The 23,833-nt window shown below is 47.9% G+C and overlaps 3 protein-coding genes across 3 annotated transcripts; 1 reads left to right on the plus strand and 2 right to left on the minus strand.

The window, feature by feature from the left end:
- Positions 1-285: 285 nt before the first annotated feature.
- efs (embryonal Fyn-associated substrate) lies at positions 286-10,693 on the minus strand. Its single transcript, XM_079757664.1, has 8 exons — positions 10,628-10,693; positions 9,875-10,136; positions 7,600-8,901; positions 6,477-6,620; positions 4,574-5,509; positions 4,174-4,242; positions 2,478-2,735; positions 286-2,217 (listed from the first exon to the last, which is right to left on the minus strand). Exons 2-8 carry the CDS (start codon positions 9,884-9,886, stop codon positions 2,035-2,037), a joined length of 2,904 nt encoding a protein of 967 aa, XP_079613790.1. The 5' UTR covers positions 9,887-10,136; positions 10,628-10,693; the 3' UTR covers positions 286-2,034.
- Positions 10,694-11,025: 332 nt separating this feature from the next.
- On the plus strand, positions 11,026-14,791 carry dhrs4 (dehydrogenase/reductase (SDR family) member 4). The gene is made up of 9 exons (XM_079757555.1): positions 11,026-11,161; positions 11,933-12,048; positions 12,251-12,428; positions 12,638-12,739; positions 13,336-13,406; positions 13,522-13,573; positions 13,764-13,898; positions 14,080-14,135; positions 14,412-14,791. Exons 2-9 carry the CDS (start codon positions 11,936-11,938, stop codon positions 14,524-14,526), a joined length of 822 nt encoding a protein of 273 aa, XP_079613681.1. The 5' UTR covers positions 11,026-11,161; positions 11,933-11,935; the 3' UTR covers positions 14,527-14,791.
- A 711-nt stretch (positions 14,792-15,502) lies between these two features.
- tinf2 (TERF1 (TRF1)-interacting nuclear factor 2) lies at positions 15,503-22,987 on the minus strand. The gene is made up of 10 exons (XM_079757746.1): positions 22,737-22,987; positions 22,253-22,455; positions 21,418-21,528; positions 21,100-21,195; positions 20,739-20,849; positions 19,885-20,008; positions 16,949-17,729; positions 16,225-16,271; positions 16,027-16,106; positions 15,503-15,841 (listed from the first exon to the last, which is right to left on the minus strand). Exons 1-10 carry the CDS (start codon positions 22,762-22,764, stop codon positions 15,734-15,736), a joined length of 1,689 nt encoding a protein of 562 aa, XP_079613872.1. The 5' UTR covers positions 22,765-22,987; the 3' UTR covers positions 15,503-15,733.
- Between the last annotated feature and the right edge of the window lie 846 nt (positions 22,988-23,833).

Consider the following 23,833-nt stretch of genomic DNA (forward strand, 5'->3'; position numbering starts at 1 on the left):
CTAAACTCCCAACAAGCCTCGGCTTCCACCGGAGCCCCGGACTTCGGCAATTTCCGGAAATAGATTTAACAGTGCAAAAACATGCAACTAAATACTTACTGTACATTTGATGTAGTGTTAAAATGTTGAATAATCGGATAGTAGTTTTCTCAACTGCAATATTAAACAAAAGCCCCCCCCCTTCAGACAATTATTTATTCTGAACGTTTTACTGAATAGAACAAACCTAGAGACAGACACGAAAAACAAAAAATGTTTTCTTTTGAACGAAGCATGTATTTGTGCTTTTACATGGGAAATACAATACAGGCATTACATGTAGTGTTCCATAATGTAGATAAACCTTGGACAGAAGATTTGCTTCAAATCTTGCAGAAAAAAAGGCCGACTCAAACGGAGTTCTTAGTGTAAAAAACAGTTTCGTACAAAAGGAAAAAAGAACCATTGTTTCACAAGTAAAAGTTCTTAAAAAAGAAAAGAAAATAAAACGATTAAATTCACCGAGTAAAATCATCCCTGGTTGTGCATACGCCAAAATGTGCATACGTATAAAATTAAAGCCATGCAAATCCGAAAGTAAATGAAGTACAAATTTGACAATAAATATATATTGGACCATTTATGGGCGATGCTTATTATACATTTTGGACCTATTGCCACCGGCATTAGCAAATAACACTGCAATCCCCACTAGGTGGCACTCTAAGGCAAAAAAAAGGTTCTTAATGGGCGCTAAAAAAACGTAATTGGGGGAAATTTAAACATGTAGTGTTGAACAAAACCAGTCTCTGAAAAAAATAAAATAACGATATCTATTGTGGGTCAATTTCATATTCCACAACAGTTGCACACTATTCTGGTAGACTGTGACCCATATTACGGCTGGCGACTGGAGCAGTGTAAAAATGGAACCTGGAGAAGTGACAGATGGGAAACAGGTGTATTACACATAAACATGGGTGTCTCGATGCAGGCGCCAAAACACCAAGCCATCTCGCAGAACTGTCTGTATATGTGTATATCCGCATAAAAATACTTCTCTTTAGTTCAGATATAATATGTTTTCCCTGTCCCTCTTTCCGGTTCGGCAACTATATACAAAGGACTGAAAAAGGACACATGGGAAGGCTAGCGATGCCAGCAAGGAATCCAAATCAACCCAAGTAACAGCATGAGAGACGGGAGGGAAAACGACAAAAAGCAAGACATGGGAGACCCGTGAACATCAACGCGACAGGTTGGGATAGGTAAACCGGGCCAACTGGTTTGTGAACCTCCACCCATGGAATGCCTTGGGAACCAAAACAGCTCCCTATAACACCGCACCCTGCTAAAGGGTTCATTGCTCTTCCCCTTTCCTACCAATCTCTGCATATCATTTTCTTTTCATAGTGTGTAGGCTGTGTACTGCATGATATGGGTGCTCCAAATTTTCACCAAAGGGATGGGTATATGGCAGTATGTAACAGAGAGGGTTGCTAGCCAACTGGAAAAAATAGTTTTGCGTTGTTGGATGGGGAAAATGAAGTTGAACAGCTAAAAATTAAAAGCTTAAAGTGAAGCGGGTCAAACATCAAAGGAAATGCTAAATATGGCGGAGGGAATTACCTAGATAATAAACAGCAAAAAAGGTCAAATACAAAGCACTGCAGAAAGCAAAGCAGCTCAACTTGACAGTGAGGTGTCAAATATATATATAATAAAACAATAAGTTATCAACACGCAAAGACACACACACACACAAACCGGTCAGGTATTAAAAAAAAAAAAAAAAACACAAACGGGCAAGGCAACACACACAAACACACACACAACAAAACTGAACACACTTAAAAAATAAAAAAAAAGATCCAGCTTGGGTGCAGATGCAGCGTGCTTGACGATTTGACTCTGTTCGCTTCAACTCTTGACCTCCATTTTAACCCCGCCCACCCCAAAAAAAATGGCCGTAAAAACACAAAAAACTTTTCATGACCGATGAGAAAAAAAAAAACACCCACAGGTGTAGTGTAAACGTGGCGGCGATAGCGAAGATCAGGAGATCTCGGCCAGGCGCTGGAGCAGACCCGAGAACCCCGCGGCCTGCTGGGACAGCTCGGCCACGCGGTCCACCATCTCCTGCGTGGCCGCCACCGACGGGTAGTTCTGCGCCGCGCCCTTGGTTGCCACGACGACCGTCTTGAGGGACTGGCACAGCCGACCGCTCGAAGTGGTGACCTAAATAAAAAATAAAAACATGACATTATTTTTTGAGAGCGCGAGAGCGAAGCGGAGACAATTATAGGTTCATGGGGGAATAAGAGAGCAAGAGATCGTCCCTCTGGAAACTAGTTTAATGTAGGAACCACTTTTCTTTAATACCGTTATGGGCATACCGTGTGTAAATAGGATAAATTACAGCTATACCTTATGTAAATAGGAATTTGGACACACACACACACACACACACACACACACACACACACACACACACACACCTTGGCCCTGAGGTCGGGCGAGGACAGCAGGCGGGACAGCGTGTCGCCGATGAACACCAGCTTGTGGGCGGTGACGATGAGGCTCTTGCCGCGCGCCACGAAGACGCGCGGCGGCTGGCTGCCCTGCACGCTGCCGAACAACCCGTCGATGGAGTCCGCCAGGCAGGACAGGTGGGCCAGGCTCTGGGAGGAGTAGAAGGAGAGCAGCTCCGAGTCCTCCAGGGACAGGGAGGCGGGCAGCGGCGGGGACGGAGTCACCTGGGGGAGAGGGGACGAGTCGGGATCCTTACTCAAAAGAACATACTTAAAAGACTAGCAACAGCCAGCATGACAGGGGGTTCGCTCCGAGAGAGTTGCTGGGCTCTAATCAAAAGGCTCAAGCTGAAGGTGTAGGATTACGTAATCAGCAAACGGCTAAAGCACTTTGTGCGGGGATACACTGACTGTTTCCTCGTTCCCTAAGACAATGCCGTGGCCACTTGAGCGTCTTGTGGAGCAGCCTACGAGTGGAACCCCGGGACAATGGAGGTTGAGGAAAACAACATGGGGAGATTTAGCAGGAAGCACGCGGTCAAACCGCTATAAACAGCCTGTTGGAATCCAGACCATGATATAGGCCCCTCTGTTCATACCATTTAGACTGGACTTTACCCACGTTAGAATGGAGTTGGATCCATCCACCCTACATGGGGGTGGATCGATTTTTTTAGATGGCTCGCAAACAACTAAGCCCAACACTTTACACCTGATGGTAAAATAGGCCGCTTTCGATCATAGTTATAGTGTGAGCGTGGGTATTCTTGTGCGTGTGTGTATACAAACAAGCCATTGTTCGGTATGGAGAACCACGCAGTTCCCGATTCAAACAAATGTCAACAGATGACAACAGCCTCGGGCGACAGAAGGAGAACGAGTGTGCAAACAGAGACCGTGTTTGTTGTCTGCCGTTTTGATTTGTTATCGTTGGGTCGCGACTAGTCCAAATGTGCGGAACGTGGATTTTTTCAGTTTGCTCAGTGATCCTGCCGAAATGTTCGCCGTATCAAATCAAAATGAAAAGAGAGGCCTGACTCAGGACCTTCTGGCGAGGCAGGACCTTCGTGCTTGGATCAAGATGGAAACGACCACGGAGGTCAGAGAGGATTTGGATCAGCCGCCAGATCTCAGAGGATTAAGCGGTGAAGCGTTAGTGTGGCTTCACATTCTGACCGGTTCAGTCCGGTGCAGGGGTACAAACTGCTGTGGGAGCCGCTGTAATGACCGACTGCCCATCAGTAAACAACACACACACACACACAAACGTGGAATCAATGCCCTATCTGTGCAGGGGTTGTGACAGTGAGTCCGTGTCTGCAGTGTTAAGAGTGCACAAGTCTTTTACAAGAGGAAAGAACTGTGTGATGGGAACCTAGTGAAATCAGAGCTGCTGTTGGTGTTCAACGTTACATAAACAAAGATAATGTCATGTAGCGTTTACTACGAGCTGCCTCTGGAATAGAAACCCGGACTGCATGTCCTGCTTGTACACACAACAAGAGGAAGTCCCGCTCGGTTTTACCATAGACAACCATTGACCAACTCTACACGATTGGCTAATCCCTAGAGACCAGCTATCACAGGGTGTTCATCTTAAAGAATTTAAAATAGGGAGGGAAACCTAAAGCGGTTGGAGAAAGGCTAAGGTAAGTAGGCCTACCCGAGTATCTGCTGTGATTGTCAGCCCGTTCTCCGTCGGTGTCTCAGGAGGTGGAGGCACCGGTTTCCCCTGGAGGGGAGAGGAGAGGCTGGGTTAGGGACTTGACACACACACACACACACACACACACACACACACACACAACGGATGTGTTCAGGATAAAAATAGGCAAACATAAAAACAGCAGCAGGAGGACAGCAAGGCAAAAGGCAGGAAGTGCACGGGGAGCTAGCAGGCTGCGCGGATAACGATCGGCTTGAAAGAGAGAGGCCACTTCAAGCCCCCGGCGGAAGACGGAAACGCAATATCAACAGCCGGTAGCTGGCAGAGGTGCAATTGTTTGGTGCGGAGCCGACTAAGTACAACAACCAGACAGAGAGAGAGTTGAGCGGCGACGAACCTGCAGCTTGACGTAGCCCACGCTGTCCCCGGTGGGCAGGGGCGCCGCTGCGGGCGTCAGCCCGATCCCAGCGTACTCGTTGCTGGGGTCGTCCTCGTCGTCGCAGCACCCCAGGGTGAGGGTGACGGGGCCCGGGGCGGCGGGCAGCGGGAACGCCGGCTGAGGCGTCGGGGGCAGCGGCCGCTCCTGGATCCAGCTGCCCTTGCGCGAGCCCATCCCCCCCCCTCCTCCTCCTCCTCCTCCTCCTCCTCCCCCGGAGGACTTCCCGCCATCAGCGGCGGCGACCGGGAGGGCGGGCAGCGGCCGGCGGGACAGCGAGTCCTGGGAGGGCAGCCGGGGCCGGCCCTGCGTCTGCAGCAGCAGCAGGCTGTCCTCTAGCGCCCGCTGGACCAATGAGAGCAGCCCGTCGGCGGGGGGGGCGCTGCCGGCGGCCGACAGGGCGGGCAGCAGCTCCGAGAGGCGGGCCCACGCCAGCTGAAGGGGCGGGTCGGCGGGGTGGCTGACCTTCCAGTTGGACAGGATCTCGCCCAGCGAGGCGGCCAGGTCCCGGGAGGGCGGCGCGGAGGCGGGGCACGCGGTGGCGGCGAGGACCGATTGGACGAGGCCCGAGAGCGAGGCGCGCCACTGGACGTCGCCCGAGCCGTTGCTGGAGATGGAGAGGCGGCGGGTGGAGGCGGAGGAGGAAGAGGACGAGGAGTGCGGGAGGCCGTCCACGGTGAGAGCCGGCATGTCGTAGATGCCACAGTCCGTCTGGGAGGCGTCGCCGCCGCCCTTCTCCGCGGACAGGCCGCCGCAGGACTCGGCCGGGCCGGGCACGCCGGGGAGGGTGGGCACGCTGTACACGTCGTCGACCGCCTCCAGCGTGGTGCAGGCCGAGCCGGCCAGATGGGGGTCCGTGGTGGAGGCGTTCAGGGTGATGGTGGGGACGTCGTAGACCTGAGACAGAGGGGACGTGGTTAACGGCACGTGGGACACACACTGGGGCCACCGGGTTTACATTATGCCAGGTCAAGCTACAGCGCTGACTGTTGACAGCACAACATGCAGAACTCATGCTCTCGGTGGCAACCAGAGATTCCCGACATCGAAACCAACTACTCAAGTTGCGTGCATATACACTCATTAAAACAAACATGTCATGACAAGGCCAGCAGACAACAATGCATAATAATGTGGAAAAATGACAACACTATCTACGGATTGCCACACAGTCTGATACAACATAGATGCATTGGTTCCAAGCGAGTCAGGCTCTTCGTGTTTTCCCGGGGGTAGTCAGCACCAGTGAGGACGAGCTGGTTACATGCCTGATTCGATTCAGCCTGGGGTTAATATATCACATCTTATCTTCTACATGGCCTTGCCTTTCTCTCTCACTTTTGACAAGCTCGCGCAACAGTGGAGGACCGGGGGGGGGGGGGGGGAAGCAGAGAACATAGCAGCAGTCATGACAGTGGCCTGACCAGACAGACTGGCTCCCCTGGCAGCCTGAGACAGGTGCAGCCTTGCCTCGGAGGGAGGAGGAGAGGAGGAGGGGAGGAGGGGGGAGCCTGGGGGTGGAATGTGGGAAGAAAGGCTGGTGCGTCATTCGATCGCTCTCTGGCGCCGATGCACTCGACCCGCTACACCTGGTCGTCGGAGGCACTGCGAGAACGCGGAACGCCGGTTTCCCTGCGTCCAAAAACCCGGCAACTGTCACCAACGCCGTCGGTGTCCCGTTCCACTCCCAGTGCTTATTTTAAGCCTTCCGGCGTCTTTATCAGCTTTGCATTGGAATTCTTAAGATGACTTGACTTTGGCTTTGGCTTTACGCATGGCATCGTCGTTGGGGGCAATACGGACACAGTCAGGGACTGGGAAGTGGGGGACGGTGGAGCCGCAGCGATGAGAGCAGGGCTTTTACCTCGGACAGGGGGTCGGTCGGGTGGGGGAGGGCACGGGGCATGTTGTAGATGCCGTCGTCCTCGTCCTCGTCGTTGACGTCGTGCCCCCCGAGGGAAGACGGCACGGGACGCTGCCACCGGCCGCGGGGCGGGGTGTCGTACACCTGCAGACACACACACACACACACAGACACACACACACACACTCATTGTCATTTTGACACTGGTTTATCTTGCTGGTGCCAAAAAATGCATCGCCAGCTTCAGCTTATCTTCGTCATCACATTTAATTCCGTGGAAGCCAGAACATTTAAAAGGATTAAATTAAGATGGATTTTATTTCGGCGCTTGGCTTGCGTTATGTACTACCACAGACAAGGCTGGGATGTGGGAAGCTACAACACAAGTGCCTTCTCAAGGTCACATACCCACTAGGGCCTTCTATATACACCACACACAGTCCTCCAGCTTCTCTCATTCTCACACTGAATGAGATTGGAGTGCCGTGCTGTTCTGCGACGTCACCATTGTTATTGACTACAACATTTCCTCAGTGCTATTGCTACGAATGAATGTCACACGAAGACTCTTGTGTGCAACATCTTTGTGAATTGAGAGACTGTGAAAGGGGTTTGTGGGGGAGGGAAGTCAACTGAGGCAATAATAACTGTGTCGTCGTGTATGTTGTGCAAAATGGATTTCCCATTGACAAGTGTACTAATGATCCCAGTAACAGGAAGAACATATGGCATGGGTAGAGCCAAGTGGGAGGCTGCATGCATCTGGCTGAAACCATGGAAACTAACTAACAGAACAGAGCAACCCCCTCTCCTGGGTCAGATATGCCCAGAGTTCATTAAACACATGACCTTCAAGCTGAGCCCATGCATGCATGCAACATGACCCAAATGGGCATCATGGGCGCCTCGTTCAGAAATCGCGCGTTGGGCACATCACAGCCTTATTTGCGCAATAAGCAAATTGCTGGTCTGCATCCAGTACCCTGGTGCCAGCCATGGAACAACAGCAGTACAATAATGGGACCGGCTCCAGCCCAACGAGCCTGAATAGAGGCTAGTCGCGCTAGTGACGTTGTTACGGGGAAAGGGGCTTTCAAACTGTCGGGTCACCGTGAAGCCTTACCTGCTCATCCACGGGATCCTCGTGATCCTGGGCCTCTGTCTTTTTGTTGTGAGCGTTGTTTTTGCTCTCCAGGCCCGTGCGCTCCTTGTGGCCGCTCGGCGCTCCCTCCCTGGAGAAGCGCTTGGTCGCCGGCTTGGCCTCTGGCCCGGCGGGAGAGGCGGGCGGCGCAGCGGTGGCCGGCGTCACTGGAACGTCTTTCCTGGTGACCCCTCTGATGGGCGGCGCCGGGGGAGGCGGCTTACGGGCAAAGTTGGGCGACCCGGGGACTCGGCCCTGGCTGGCCCGGATCAGCATGGGGGAGCCCCGGTGGTGGGCGGCGGGGCTGGCCTTGCCGCGGGCCACGGCCGGGTTGGGGGGAGCGCCCTTGGCCTTGGGGCCGGGCGAGGACGCCTGCTTTTGGTGGGCCGCCAGAGGGGAGGGCGGGACGGCGTTCCTATGGGCGCCGGCGGCCGTGGGGCTCTGGAACACGGCGGGGGTCTCCTGGGGGACGGAGGAGGTGCCGTTGCAGAGGACGGGAGCGGCCTGAGCGGCGCCCCCTGTGGGGGTCTGGTACACGTCGTCCTCGCCCAGCGGCGTGCCCCTCGGCGTCCCGTAACAGTCCGTCCCAGACTCCCTGGGCAGCAGGTAGGTGCTGTCCTGGGGGTCCTCGGCCGCCCGGTGGCACCCGCTGGGGGACAGGTACACGGCCTCCGGGCCCGGCGGGACCCCCGCCTGCTGCCTGGGGTGCTGCGGTCCCGAGGGCGTGGGGGGAATCTGGTAGAGCGTCCCGGCCTCGCTGCCCCGTCCCCTTAGGGAGGGCGAGCGGGGGCGCCCGGCCACCCCGATGTCCCAGTCCGGCCGCGGCCGGGTGCCCGAGCTGGAGTGGGAGCGGGGCCGGCCCCCCTCCTCCCGACGGAGCTCCCCGGGCCGGGTTGCCGCCGGCCCCGAGCCGGGGCTCTGGTAGAGCCCCTCGCCGGCGCCAGTGGGGGCGCGGTAGATGCCGTCAATGTCCTCGGCGCTGGCGCTGACACGCGTGCGACAGAGCGCCGGTCCGGGGGGGCACAGGTAGACCGAGTCCTCGCCGGGGCCACGGCGGGCCGGCTCGGAGCCCGGCGGGGGCGGCATCGGGGGCGGGGCCGCGGTGTGGAGGAGCCGCAGGCGGTTGGCCGGGGCGATGCCCTGCCGGCCGTGCAGCGAGCACAGCCACCAGCCGGGGCTGCCGCTGTGCTCCCGCTCCAGCACCATCAGGATGTCCCCCTTTCGGAAGGCCAGCTCCTCGGGGCTCTCCGCGGCGTTGTCGTACAGGGCCTTGGCCAGGACCGTCTGGGGGAGACAAGCGGCGCACACCGGGGTCAAATGCAGACCCGCAAGCACAGAGAAACAACGAGGCGCCCACATACCCCCGTCCAGGGTGGGCTTGAATAGGACAGGCTAGGCCATAATCCCGTTGGCTAGTGGATCGCTCCTCTGTGCAGTAAACAAGGAAGTGCATTTACACTACCACCCCAAGTAAGATGAGGAAAAAGTGAATAGATTTTTTTGGGGATAAGGGGACCAGTGTGTGTGTCGTGTGTGTGTGTGTGTGTGTGTGTGTGTGTGTGTGTGTGTGTGTGTGTGTGTGTGTGTGTGTGTGTGTGTGTGTCAGAGTGTGTGTGTGTGTGTGTGGGGGGGGGGGGGGGGGGGGGTAACAAAAGCATGCCATAGATAAGGATAAACATGCACATAAAATTAGAGGAGGATGGGAGAGGGGGGTAACTGTAAACCTCAATTTACATTGATGCCGTTAATGGGGGTAATAAAAAAAGAGAGTGGGGGAGAAGAGGGGGATCAATGACCGAATGGACTAGTGGACTTAATGGTAATGAGAGGAGCGAACAGAGGGGGGAGGGGTGGCCGGGCCACATCTGTCCCTTGTTGTTTGGGCTTTAATTGCGAACACTGTGCTGCCCGAGTCAAGCCCCCGCTTCCATTCTCTGAGCCAATCCCCCCCCCCCCCCCCCCCCCCCCCCCGCCCCCCGCCCCAGGGGACAGCCAGGATTCATTGCGCCATGTGGGACCCGTTCGAGTGGGTAAATGGCAAGCGCTCATCTGAAAGCAATACCTCAGGAGAATAGATAAGTTATTCAATAATTTAAATAAAATAAACCTACACCACCACCACACGTGCCTAACGTTTATGAGCGGGATGGGTACGAGTTGATCAGATGAACACATCAGACGTGTAGCGTCTGACGTGTACCAAAATGAGAAATAAAGAACAAAGTACTCAAAAAACAAAGACAATCGATGTACTCACCGAGAGAGACATTCTTGTTATGTCTTTTAAGACAATGCTATGAATCGTCTAATATTTGCGGGCTCCGTCCATTAAAGCTTGGGTCGGTCGGGGTCATCCATCTAGTTGAAGATTCGTTGTCTCTCACCGCCGAACATCACGAATGCATCGGCCAGTGGAGAAACTTGCTGCTGTTGCACAGCTGGGTCTCCGCTGAATGCATTGCCACCCGGTCTCCTACAGGAAAGCCAATCCCCGCTGCTGTAGTCGTCGTAAGAGATTCCTACCATCAGTTGGAAAGATAGGTCGCACAGTCAATCCTGGATGATGATAACACCGAGTCGCACTCGTGTAAGGCTGGATATTGGTTTAAATATGAAAATGGGAGAGTAGGCAGGCATCAGCAGCTGTCTAGTGTTTCCACGCCCAGCGACCACAGTACCCCACACCAATGCTATCACTTAGCTTGGATTTCAAATCACACACTGTAACGTGAAGATACACGTTCGCTCCCTGCTGTCGCCAATGTCGAAGCATAGCTGTTTTCCTCACAGTCATTAGAAAACTAAATAAATACCATTAATAACAACTGTGTAACGTAACCGCGGCCCACTCCATAGGAGCTACAAAAAGCTATCTTTAAGCCGTCCACTCCGTACACTGCAAGAATTTTTCAAAGGCAATGGCAGCGTTAGATAAGCATATTTATGAATTTATGGCTTGACAAAAACGCAGCATATTAATAAATAAGCGTTAGATAGATTGCGTGTTTACCCTTTACGTCGAAGATATTCAAACTTCACTCTCACGGGCAGCCCGAGATATGCAAAATCACTTTTGTTTCAATGGTCAAAATCTGGGAGCATTTTCAGCATCACGTCATCGTGGCGGCGCGCGCCCCCCTTTGGCGGAAGAAATATACCAGTGTCATGATAAACCGTTTTCATCCCTGACCCATGACTAGTGTCACGTTTATGGTAAACACGATTGATATTTTTTGCTTATAAAACTAAACATTCTTGCGCTTATTTTCTATTTTGAATTGCATTGCATTTTGTAATTGGGAAATCGTGGAGATGTTTCTACGGTTAATGGCTTTTATTTTGAAAATTAAAAAAAGGAGCCCCACCGTGACCGGAAAATAACACATGTACGTCATCGTCACGTCGGGTTGTGGTTGTGGGCATGGTTGGTGACCTGTCAAGACTTCATGGAAGTTTAATAAGAATCATTTAATTCTAGTGCCTGACATCCGCAGTCTGCATGTACTTATTTCTATTTTAAGTCTAGTCATCTTTTTTGCACAAGGTAAGGTCAACATGTCACAATGGATTGATCGTAGTTCGTTATAAGATGTTCGTTTCTTATCTCTTGTAGAGGATCATGTTAGAATTAGTTTTGCTTTTCTAAACAAGTGTCCTGAGATTAGGACAGATAGATGTGAAGTGCAAACACTGTCCTAGACTAAGACATTGAAATAAAGATGTTAATTCAGTGACGAGACTGATAATGAAGCAAAAATAGAAATTATCATAATTCAGGTTATTAGTCTGTTTGACTATGTCTTATACTCTATAGTGCAATTAATGAGACGTTTTTAAAATCAGACTTCGGTAAAAGCAAATAAGCAAGTGTAAAATGCTTATTTTATACAAAAAAAAACGGTCTGATTTGTGACTGAATAATCTTATAAGGCGATGGTGAATAAGAAGCCAGGTTCCGCCTCGTAACTCATTGGCTGAAAAAACCTGTTATTGAACTATGGTCCAATTCTAGCTTACCTAGAAAGATAGTAGGTTGTTATGCACAACCTACACCGCTAACCTTCCATTCATTCACAGAGGAACGTTTTTGACCCACATTTGATCATGCCTACGCTCGTTTGAGTTTATTTGTGCTAGTTATTGGTTTTGCCGTGTGCCTTTGCACTGGCTGTCTGCTGCCCCTCAAAACCGACCCTGCCTACATGCAGCCAACGTGGCGTATATGGCTCCTTCTGTGTCTTATTTACTCTAGTAACCGCCTCGCCCTTTGACCTACATCCTTAACGCGTGGCCCATTGCCGTTCTCCGTCCGCAGGTTATGTGGAGGACTGTTTTAAGGGGCATTTCGGCAAATCTGGTCCAAGGTAAACGCAACATGTCTCAAAGCTGCCTTGCTGGAAAGGTTGCCATAGTGACCGCCTCTACAGATGGGTAAGAAAGCAAGTTAGCCCTATGGCCACCCAGTGTGTCTAGTGAGGTTTCATATGTTAGTGTCAAAATCAGCAACGCATTCTGAGTGTGTTACTGGATGCTGCTGAGGCATCCTCATCCATTACCTCAAAGATGGTAAGCTTAACCAAATGGATTATTTGGTCCAACTCCCGCCTGTCCCTGTGTTCCGGCCCCCTGGTAGGATTGGTCTCGCTGCGGCGGAGGCGCTGGGCCGGAGGGGGGCCCACGTGGTGGTGAGCAGCCGGCGCCAGGCCAACGTGGACCGGGCCGTGGCAACGCTGCAGGGCCAGGACATCAAGGTGACCGGCACCACCTGCAACGTGGGCAAGGGCCAAGATCGAGAAAAACTGGTCCAAATGGCAAGTTCTCCCATTTTTTGGAAAAACGGTCCCATCCCATGTGTCTTGTTATCGCAAGTGGGGGTGTCATTGGGGACACATTTTCAACCAAAAATTATTTGGTTGAAAATGAAGCTGGACAACTGTGGGGGGGGGGGGGGGGGGGGTCTGTGCTTGGAGTGACCATGCTCTGTTAACATCTGTCCGTCTGTTCTCTATCTGCTGGACAGACACTGGACCAATGTGGGGGTATAGATATCCTAGTGTCCAACGCAGCAGTCAACCCTTTCTTCGGGAATATCATGGACTCCACAGAAGCGGTTTGGGACAAGGTGAGATTTTCGTATTTATTTTATACAAAAATGAGTTTTTCACATTATAATGAGAGTTAAAAACAGTTGATTAACTTAAAGAAAACAATTATCTGTACATTGTGTATATATCGGTTCGTGAGCCCATGACTTGTAGATCCTATCATAGCCTAGTGGTTAGAGCAGAGGTCCTCCCCTTCCAGAAAGCCCGGTGTGTTCCCCGCCCCCAACATGTCTGTAATTGTGCTCTCCGATGATGATTCCGCCATGCTAATACCGATGCTTAGACGTGTGTCTGCCTGGTGCACATGAGTTCAACCTACCTTCTCACTGCATAAGTGGGCTGAGGAGAATTTATTTTAAGAAAGTGTTCCACTTGATTGTTGAACAAGTCTCTTGTTCATAGGGTTCACAGAATAAATTGCTGAATAATATTCAAGCTATACGTTTGGTTTGAGTGTGAGGGTTTTTTAAAGCGGAATTGACGCCAAAAAATGTCGGAAAGACGACACAACTGAAGAAAGTGTCTATCTTGTGTGTTTACTGTTGGTTTGATGTAGTCGCTTCCTCGCCATGGCAGACTTTGACTTCCTTCTCTCTATCCCTCCTTTGCATAGATCCTGGATGTGAATGTAAAGTCAGCGTTTCTAATGACCAAGCTTGTGGTGCCACACATTGAGAAAAGAGGGTGTGTATGAGAATAAGAAAATATCACAACTTTTGAAACCTTTTTCAATGATACAACCCCTGACGCCATCAGTGACGCATCATTCTTGGTTTGGTTTTGTTTGTTTTCCCGCCAGAGGGGGAAGCGTTGTGTTTGTGTCGTCGGTGGCTGGGTACCAACCGATGCCGGTAAGCGGGCTTTGATGTCGTTGCTGTAGACTGGTGTCATCTTTCAAGAGCCATACAGTACATTAAAATAAAATAATGTCTAACACATGACCACTTGGTATTCCCATTCAGCATCACTCTTATTACACTGTACTTATATCACTGATATTTCATATTCAAACGTATAAACACACTGGTTGGCTTCCCACAGGCCTTGGGTCCTTACAGCGTGAGTAAGACAGCGTTGCTGGGCTTGACTAGGGCCCTGGCCCCTGAGCTGGCTCAGAGCAACATCAGGGTCAACTGTGTGGCCCCTGGAGTTATCAAGACTCAGTTTAGTAGTATGGTGAGTATGATCCACATCGCAGTTTGTGTGAGTGTGTGTATAAGTCTTGTAAAAACATTATCATGAAGTAAAACAAAATGAGTTGGTTTATGTTTGGGTCAACCCAAACATACCTTTTTAATGATATTATTATTTATGATATTAAACTTATGCGTCTCATTGGGAATCTATTCCTCCCCAGCTATGGAAGAACGAGGACGTCGCTGAAGAGTTCATGAAGCAGACATGTATCAAAAGGTGAACTTTCAACAACGCCATTTTCCCCATGGGTTTGGAAAGATTGGCTGAACGCTGCTGATTTGATACCATCATTAGGTCACCTTTTCTCACGTTCTCATAAATTATCAGTATGCATTTTCCTTAGGGTTCATAAGTGATATGTATGGGGGCGATGTTAAATTGTGTTAAAAAGTGTTTCATGTTTTTATGGGTTTTAATGAGGGGAAGTGTGGGAATTGGGGAGTGTGGGAATTGGGGATCAGGTTTACCTGATCTTACCCTTTTTTCCTCCAGAGTCGGCGAGCCTGAGGAAATCGGCGGTGTGATCGCATTTCTGTGCTCTAAAGACGCGTCGTACATCACCGGGGAGACCATCACCGTCACCGGGGGGATGAACTGTCGGCTGTAAACCAGCCAATGCAACCGGCTCACACACTTAAAATAGCGTGTGTCCACAAATGTGTCCATTTATGAATTCCATTCATTGATTTAAGTTGTTTTTTTCCCTATGATGTAAAAGGTCAGCGAGTATAGATGCGTGTCTAGATCTGTCATGGTCTTTAAAGAGATTTGATCTTGTACGATACAATAGGGGAAAACGTGTTTATGAAGTGGGAGTGATCGTTGTGCCTTATTTACAAAGCATCAGAAGAATAAAAACAAACTGGTGGAAACATTGTGGAAGCCATTTCATTTATGTGTTAGCCTGGGAACCAAACCCATCTGCCAGCTAATTTTGTATTTGCTCTGGCTTATGTATCTGACCCCCCACACCCTCCTAGCGGACCTGTCCTGGGTCGGGCAAATCACAACTGTTGATCTAATATTGGGCGGGTTCATTGTGATGACTGTACAGAGGAGCACCTTATACGAGCAGAAAATCATCTTGGTTGTCTTATAAAACAACCAAAGGCTGCCCCTGATGTGTCGTGCGTTTAATTGCTTGGATTGGTGATCGGTCTTACCAATTGCGTTCAGAGGCATTTCAGTCTGCGGCTGTTGACTTGGAAATGCAAAATGAACTGAGGTTCCAGACTAATGTTCAAACTGACAGCCTGACATCTGGCAATGTCAGGCTCATGTTCCATCATCACTTAACACAGGAGTTTAAATCGAGTTGTGCTAATAGTTATGCTAGTATTGTAATATTACAGTTGTAAGACATTAGCAACTTAATACATCTTTCCAGCTGAAATATTTGTTGGATGAATCAGAAATCTGTTGGAAATCAATGTTGGATATCGACAAAGCAAACCATACACAATTAGGGGAAACAAGCAAGGTTATTAACACTTATTAAAAATACATTCCAGACAGACTTATTGTAGTTTAGATTTCAACTGCAAAAAGTATTTATTAAATCAAATTATAGTACAGTATTCCTATCTACATAAGGACATTCGATCCATTTAAGAGCTCTGGTTGAAATACATTATAGCATAATTTTATTGATATATACATATGTAGTTTGGTTAACTTTTTTAAGTAAGAAGCCAAGTTAAAATGCGTCCCATTCCATGATCGTGTAGCTTGTAGTAAAAAGGCGTAAACATAATTTAAAGTGACATCACACACACAACAGTGAACATGCTACTTCATCTACTTCATCTCGTCCATCAGCCGGGGGAGAGCAAGTTAGGCCTGACCATCCAAGGTTTACAGAATTCACGCAGAGTTGGAACATAGGTGTTGTGTTTGGTCTTGTAGTAACGCTTCACAAACAGCTGGGAAACACAAACACAAACACACTACATTATAATCTTTCAGCATCAATCAAAAGGTAGGGACACACACACATATCGTTTTTCATCCATTCAATACACAATGCATGTCTCTGGCGACCACTACTGGTCAGACCTAAGCAGAGTAATCATTCCCTTCTTAACAGACAGGGTTTTTTTGTACATACCATCCCCTTAAAGTTCTTTGTGGCCTCATCCTCAGAATCTCCTACGATGTCGTCGCTTTCTCCGGGTGTGTGATGTGCCTCTACACATCAAAATTGACACATAATCCGTAGTTATGTCTACATGGCATCAACCCATTGTTGCAAAAGTCCCTATACAAAGTTATCATACCAACTTATAATGCAGTAATTTTATATCACCTGTAACTGTTGGAGGGCTGGATATACCTGGATATACATGACAATTCCTGTAAAAAAATAAATGGAAACAATACATGAAGAATGAGTCAATGAAAGTTGTTGCCAGAAAGATTTGTTGCGTAAAATAATGTTTATTTTTTACCTAGGATTGCAAAGTTAAAAAACACTATGCTTAGAAGGCTATGGGAACTAGTCTTGCTACTAAGCTGCAATTTAATAGTACTTATTACTACCAATTTAAATACATTATTAGCTGTATCATATGGAAATGGAAGTAAAGGATAACTCCCTGGAAGAATAACTACACACTACATTTTCGGATATGATTCTTATTTTTTTATTATTTAAAAATATTTTTCAAAACACAAGACAGTTTTTTTTAATAAGCTGCTTTTGAAGTTCACCCCAGTTCACATGATTACATTTTCTGCCATAGAAACACTTAAAACATTCAAACCATAAAGATGGACCAAAGGGGGTTCAGGAAGGGGAAGATACAAAAAGGTTAAAAGCCGTTAAGAGGCCGACCTCTGCAGAAGCCTTTCAAAGCAGAATAAAAGAAAGCAGATACCACCCATTTAACCAATCCTTTTTAACTTTGCCGTCTGTGGTAAGGCGGCGATCACCATCCGATAACCATCTAACCCCCTATTCTCTCAAGCATTGAGGTTGAAAGAACAATAAGAAAATAAGCACTCCATGTACGCTCCTACGCGTCTCTTACTCTTTGTCATCTGAACAGGGGGGCTGGGTCTTGCATTTCCTCTGTTTCCCCGCTGAGATCTTTAGCACATTCTTCTTGGCGCGCACGTTGCCACTACTTCCCTGCTCGCCGCTGTTGTCGTCGCCGTTCTCGTCGTCATGTTCACGCTTGAACCCCACGCCCTCAGCATTAGCGGTGACCAACGCCGCCTGGTCCAGCCTGCGGAGGAGCACCGTGGGCTGGTGGAGCAGACAGGAGGAGAGCAGGGCTGGCCAGGCCCCGCGGGCTTCCCTCAGGGTCCCCGTGGTGTCCGGCTCTCCGTCGCCTTCTTCCGAGAGACTCTTGCTTCGGCTCCGCTGGCGTCCACTTGGTCTTCCGCGGCGCTTCTTCGAACTCCTCCGGCCCCTTTTAGCGGTGCCACGCCCCGCCAGGCTCCACTCCTCCTCCTCCTCCTCCTCCTCCTCCTCTTTCTCCTCCGGGCCCGCTTCTTCTTCCTCGCCGGCGTCGGGCTGTTTGCGTTTCACTCCGTTGCTCCGCTCGCTCTCCTCCTTGTCCTTCGCCGCCTTCTTCCTGCTGGCCGCCATGATCATGGCCGGCACGTTTTTGTTGGATATCAGCCCGATGACCGGCGATGTAAACTGGCTCGTATTCTCCGCGGCGTCTGTCCGGCGCCCGGCGCCCGGCTTGCTCCTCGAGGAGGGGCTGTGGCCGACCGCTGTCGGCTGGTCGGAGGGCGGCTTCCCAGAGGGCAGGAGAGACAGCGAGGTCAAGATGGAGTCGCCCATTTTCGGAGGCAGGGAGGCTGCGAAAGGAAGGAGAGATTCTCAGTGCGTTTGCAGAGTCATAATCGGGTAAATAAACGAATAAGACCTCAACAGGACTTTCAAAATGCATTTAAACACCTTTAACCAATCTACTGTGCACAGAAATCGGTGCGGACAAGCTTTCAGTAGAATCATTAAAAGTAGGATTGCAGAGACGGATTGTTTGTTTTTTTGTATTTTAGAAGTGGTATGCCCAGGGGCCTGGCACCAACTTCTGGGCCCTATAAGTCCATCCAGCTAGGATGATATAGCCATTTAGTAATGTCGTGACGTCTGGGGCTAACTAGCCTATATACCATGGGTTATTATTTATCATGTAGCCTAATAACGGCTTAGTATTAATTTAATAATAGCGTGCTTCAAATCAGTAGCCTGCTGTTGCAATATATGCTAACAAAAGGCCTCATTATTTGAAAGTGTAGCCTATTGTCTGCCCTTGCTTTGTGTTGTCTGTTAGTTTTAGCAACGATAAAGGAGGTAGTTAAGAATCTTGTGTGTTCATTTTGTCTTCTCTCCCTGTCTTTATTCACCTTATCTTCTGAGAGCCAGACTTCAATTTATTTAACTGTGGCTGTGACATATTGCCGCATCTCCATCCAGGTAAAAAAGTTCACTGGATGGTGAAATCAGCTGTGTGGATTGAACCATTTTGCGCTTTTTGAAAGGGGTGTTCACAGAGTAGTCACAGCAGTCTTTACTTTTAACAACAATATACCAATTTATTAAACTAATACTCTAAGATTGTATTTAGATCGATATTCATCATGACATTTAGTTATGTTGTTAAACTATTTGAACAACAATCAAAAAATAATTGAAAGTTTCAATTATTTTGAAAAGCATATACCCCTTACACCCCCAGTCGTCGGCCCTGGGTATGCCCACTGTGCTTAGCCAACAATAGGCCCATGATTTTGTAGCATATATTATCCATGCTGTTGCATGTCCTTTCCACTAGATGGCAATGAAAATTCAAAAGCTTAAAAAAGATCTGGGGCTTTTGAAGTGAGATTCGGGGCTTGAGTCCCGAAAGCCGACCCCAAGCGCCGCGCCTGCACACTACGCTTCGATTTCACCCAAGGCTGAATTAAAAGTACATGTTTTCCTAAACGTTGGTCATCAACGATGCTGTTAAGTAGTAACTTCGTGCACATCTATCAAAATAAATGTTTTTTTGATCTTTATGTTTTTACGATCTTTATTCATTGATTGCGCTGTTGCCGAACTGACAGGGTTATATTCCCTGATTTTATGAATCTTAAAGACTGCGTCGGGTTCTCTGACTCTCTGGTACTTTCACAACAAAGACTCGTAGTGGGCGTTATCTCAGGCATGGTGGAGAAGGAATTGGGGGAAAGAAACTTTGGCTTTGGCTCTCTGAAAGCCAGATTGAAATGCTACATGGAGGAGAAAGGGATTGTTGCCGTATGAGGGACAGCTGTCAGTTCACTTCGGGTCCATGTCATTTCTCCGACACTCCATTGTTCCGACCTATCGGCCGTATGCGGACTCCTCCGGCTGGACTCTGCCGTTGCTCCGCAGCCAGAATAGTCCGCATACGACCAAGAGGTCGGAACAATGGAGGGTCGGAGAAATGACATTGACCCGAAGTGAACTGACAGCTGTCTACTGAAAACATCTTTCTCGAATACCGCCCGAGTTTCTTGTTGCTGGTGACGTAAATAGGTCCGCCGGTGGCTATACTATACCGGGTCATAACATGCTTCGGCCAATGAATCGATTTTGTCACCGCCATGTATACTCGACAATTGCAGTTGTCCAATGGAGGAGCATAGTCGAACTATGGCTTTAATCGGATTAAGCTGTGCATGACTTTTAAAAAGAGAGACCCTTCTCCGCTTGCCTCTGTTCGACTATCTCCCCTACTGACGTCAGGCCTGCCATTCATTCATTCAGGCTAAAACATGATATTGGGCTCATCTAGTTATATTGTAGGCTCCATTGGGGTTCACCACTACTGCTGGTATTTACCATTGATGTTTTTTTAACAAAGATTACAATAACGGAAAAGACTGGACGTTCAACGGCTGCCCTTCCCACCGGAGTCTACATACACAGGGCCGAAAAGCTGGGCATTAATCATTCAGTGTGGACACAAACAGGTTGTCCTACCAGCCACTTCCAGACAGCCTAAACATGTCTGGTACTGCAGAATGGTTTTCAGCAGCTGAGGCTGGGTGGCCGCCTGCGCACACTCCTCCAGCACAGTGGGGGCAGTGCTGAGCCACGACACCGTCTGAACCCACAAAGACACAACGAGAAGGATTTAGGACAGCGGAGGGGATTTGATGAGCTTCCTATTAGTGCTGCACGATTAATCAAATCGCAATATCAGCCTTTGCGGTTGTATAACCGCAAAATGCTGCGATTTAATTTAAAAAAAATATAGAAAAGAATATATATTTTTATTTTCTTATTTATTCTATTTATTTCATTTAGTTGTACTATTGAGAAAACGTAACAAGTTTGCACTGCAGAAATGCCTTAATTTGAAAAACATATATTTTTATTATTTATTTAATTTTGTAAAATATTTTTTATTTTGAAACAGTACTGTACAAATTTTTTAGCTTTTGTATTTTTTATGATAGTTTAAGTTTGTATGTTTGAGTTGAGAAATAAGCATTTAAAAAGGATCAGTAATCTGTGTGCATTTTCCTTGATAACCAAGCAAGTGGACTCATGACACCATTTGTTTATTATATCGCAATCGCAATATTGTCCACATTAATCGCAATATGTTTTTTTCACCAAATCGTGCAGCACTACTTCCTATCAGTACTTTTGAAGACAAAGGAACAGGTATACATATAATATCGGAAAATACATTAAAACGTTAGCGGTAAACCCTGGTTATCTTCCAGAGTACGATTGGTTTATGCGTTATTAAACCATTCCAGTATCACAAATGCTCAATAAAAACGGATCATACAAAACGAGAGACACACAGGTGAGTGCAGGCGTACCTGAGCCAGGTTAGGAACCGGGAGCAGCTGGTCCAGGCGAATCAGAAACTCCCAGAGCAGCTTTTCAAGTTCTTCGTCAAACTTGGGACCATACTCCTCAGGAAACTCTTCCTGTACACAAAGAAAAGACCCCACACACACACACACTTCAACATGTGAAGATGTTTTCATGCCTTCATGGAACTAAAAAAAGGGTAAATACACAAACTATAAAGTATCCTATAAAGCAAGCAATGGAGTCTCATTCTACACTCCATTTGTTTTGATTCCATTTGTTTTTACCGTGTGTGCTTGTGTGTATGTCTGTGTCTGCGTGAGCGTGTGCTTGTCGGTGTCTTTGTTTGTGTGTATGTCTGTGTACCTTGAAGAACTGCAGTCTCTCAGCGGGGTCCTGCAGCAGAGTCTCCACCAGCTCGTGGAAGCTGCTCACCGTCCTCTCGATCTTTAGGTCCTTTCTCTAAACACATAAAATAAGAAAACACAATAAAAAATAATAATCATAACATTTCACACGAAACGTGGTTGACATCCGATGCAACATGGACAGCACAGCAGTCATACTCCAACTGGCCACCATAGGAAACAGGTGGTGTGGTTTCTTAATGGCCTTTGTTATGCTCTCCTTTAGCTCTAAAGCCCTGGTCTAAATGTTCTTGGGTTGAATGCGGTTCTCGCCTACCAGTTTATGAGCTGTGGAACAGGGTGCAGGAGCACAGAACCGTTCCAAATTTCGGTTTATAAGCTCCAGGTCGGGATGATCTGGACTGCAGAAGAGGAGCTCCAGAATCAACTGTAAAATAAGAGAAAACAGTTGGAGCTGGGACACACCCACATCCACACCAGTGGCGTTTTCTCCCGGAGGCCAAGGGAAGCCATGCTTCTCTGTTTTTTAGACTGTAGTTGTCATCCAATAAAAACATTTATATTAACAGTTTCGGTAATTCTTTGGTGCTGTGTTGCTGTCATTTCTTTTTATATTCTGTTCCCTGAACGTGTAGCTACGCGTGTTATTTTTTGGGAAGTTGTTGTTTTATCGCGGTTGCTAACGCTGAGAATCAGCACAAGGGACAATAGCTGTATAGGGCCGGCTCACCTGAACAGACGTGGCTGTAGTTGTTTATAGCCGCTTGTTCTGGGTTGTCTCTGTGTTTTTAAGTAGTGTTGTATAATGAATAGTGTGTGTGTGTGTGTGTGTGTGTGTGTGTGTGTGTGTGTGTGTGTGTGTGTGTGTAAGAGAGAGAGCTAGCGAGAGAGTGTCAGTGAGTGAGTGAGTGAGAGCTTGTGTCAGTCAGATTACAGGCGTGTGTAAATCCTGGTAAAATGACCAGGCGCTCAAATAGCTCTTGTAGTTACATTTAATACATACAAGCTTCCTAAAAGCATGTAGAAAATTAGAAGATAACATGATCTTATTGATGTATGCCTAAGAAAAATAGAGTGATTTCTATAACAACAACAACAAATATTTTGTTGAATCAGGCCGTTTTTTTCCTTCTGCCAAACTGATCACTTACCCGTCCTCGCAGTCCCAACGTCAGCTTACCCTGGTGCCGAAAGGTAAGCATCCCAGGTACGCTCTCGCACACCGACGTCACGAACTCTTCCACGACCCCGTACCGAGCCACGTCCCTCTGCTTCAACACCTTCCACACGGCCGCCGACACCAGCCGCACGGGCGGGGCCAAGAGCTGCAACGCGGGGAAGGGAAGGCTGACATCTGCGGTGGTGGTGGGGAAAAGCAAAAAAACATTTTAAAAAGACCGTCGATGCCAAAGAAATTCACCGCATTTGTTGAATCTCCAAAGGAGACGGGTGGCACGTTTGCCCAGGTGTGCTGTGCAAAAAAACCCGGATAATAGCCTTGGACTAGTCGTCCTAGAGATTCCGATGTATTGATATGGTTCTTGCACACATAGACATGTTTGAAATCAACGACGACATACAGTAACAGTTCATGAATATAAACATCCTTATTGTTGAAGGTAGTACGGAACGTACCATTTTCTGCAGGTTCCTTTGCCGCCATATAAACGAGATGGTGGCTGAGGGTTTGGTCGCTTAATGTGTTGAAGTGATCATAACCTCGCAGCCAACTTGTATGAGAACACGACTTTGAGATTAAACATAAAAAGGCTACACCCGGTAGTATAGACAAAGCCTCTCAGCTTCCCTGTGGCTAAATGCTCCCGCTTTCACCAAAACGACATTAATTGAGTTTCCGTTTTGCGTCGCATGCCGCGAGAGCGGGGTCTGTATTACACAGTGAAAATGAGAAACTCCGCCCTGGCGTACGGTCTTTGACAGTAAAACAATCAAAGCCCTTTTCGCTCGTTTCAGAGGATATGACGATTTCCGGCGGTTTTTTGTTTTGTTATTGTTTTTCTGAAAGCGCCTCTTGATTATTATCTTGGTTAATGCATCGCTTAAAAAATAAATACTGGACTGCAATCATATTTTTAATAAGTAACAATAAGAGACGTATCCAAAAATAGGAGTTAAATCAAATATTATCTATTCATAACGATTTCTTATTACATAATGATACATTAAAAGGAAAGTTTCCAAAAACCCAACTAAAGCAGGACAACAAAGTAGAAGGGTTGCATGCGCAACTTGTAGTCTTGCATGATGCATACGGGATCTTTCGACAAAATATACCCGCACAACCGCCAATGCAAAAACGCTCAGTAGGCCTGCAGAAGAGGCTAAAGTATATTTCAATTTTTTTTTTATGTCTGCATGGTTGAAGGCATAGTTTCATTAAACGATCACAAGTCACAAAGCAGAATAAGACTTACTGAATGTATACAATGGATGTAAAATGGTGGGACTTGAAAATAATGGAACACTAAGATGTAAATGCAACATAAAGACAAAAATACAGTATTGAACATAATGTAAAACGCAAAAAAATGTAACAAAAAAAATCCTATGTTATGCCAAATAATTTGTAGTATTTTATCTCTGACATTGTGAAATAGTAGAATGGAATCAGAATATCCAGGTTATACTGAGATGCAAGTCAACAAGAGGTCTCTTTGACCTTTGATCGATTATCGGTATGTAAATCGTCACCTTGTCTGGGATCAAAGTCC

Source organism: Pollachius pollachius (genome assembly GCF_949987615.1).
Source record: "Pollachius pollachius genome assembly, chromosome: 20".
Taxonomy (NCBI): Eukaryota; Metazoa; Chordata; class Actinopteri; order Gadiformes; family Gadidae; genus Pollachius; species Pollachius pollachius.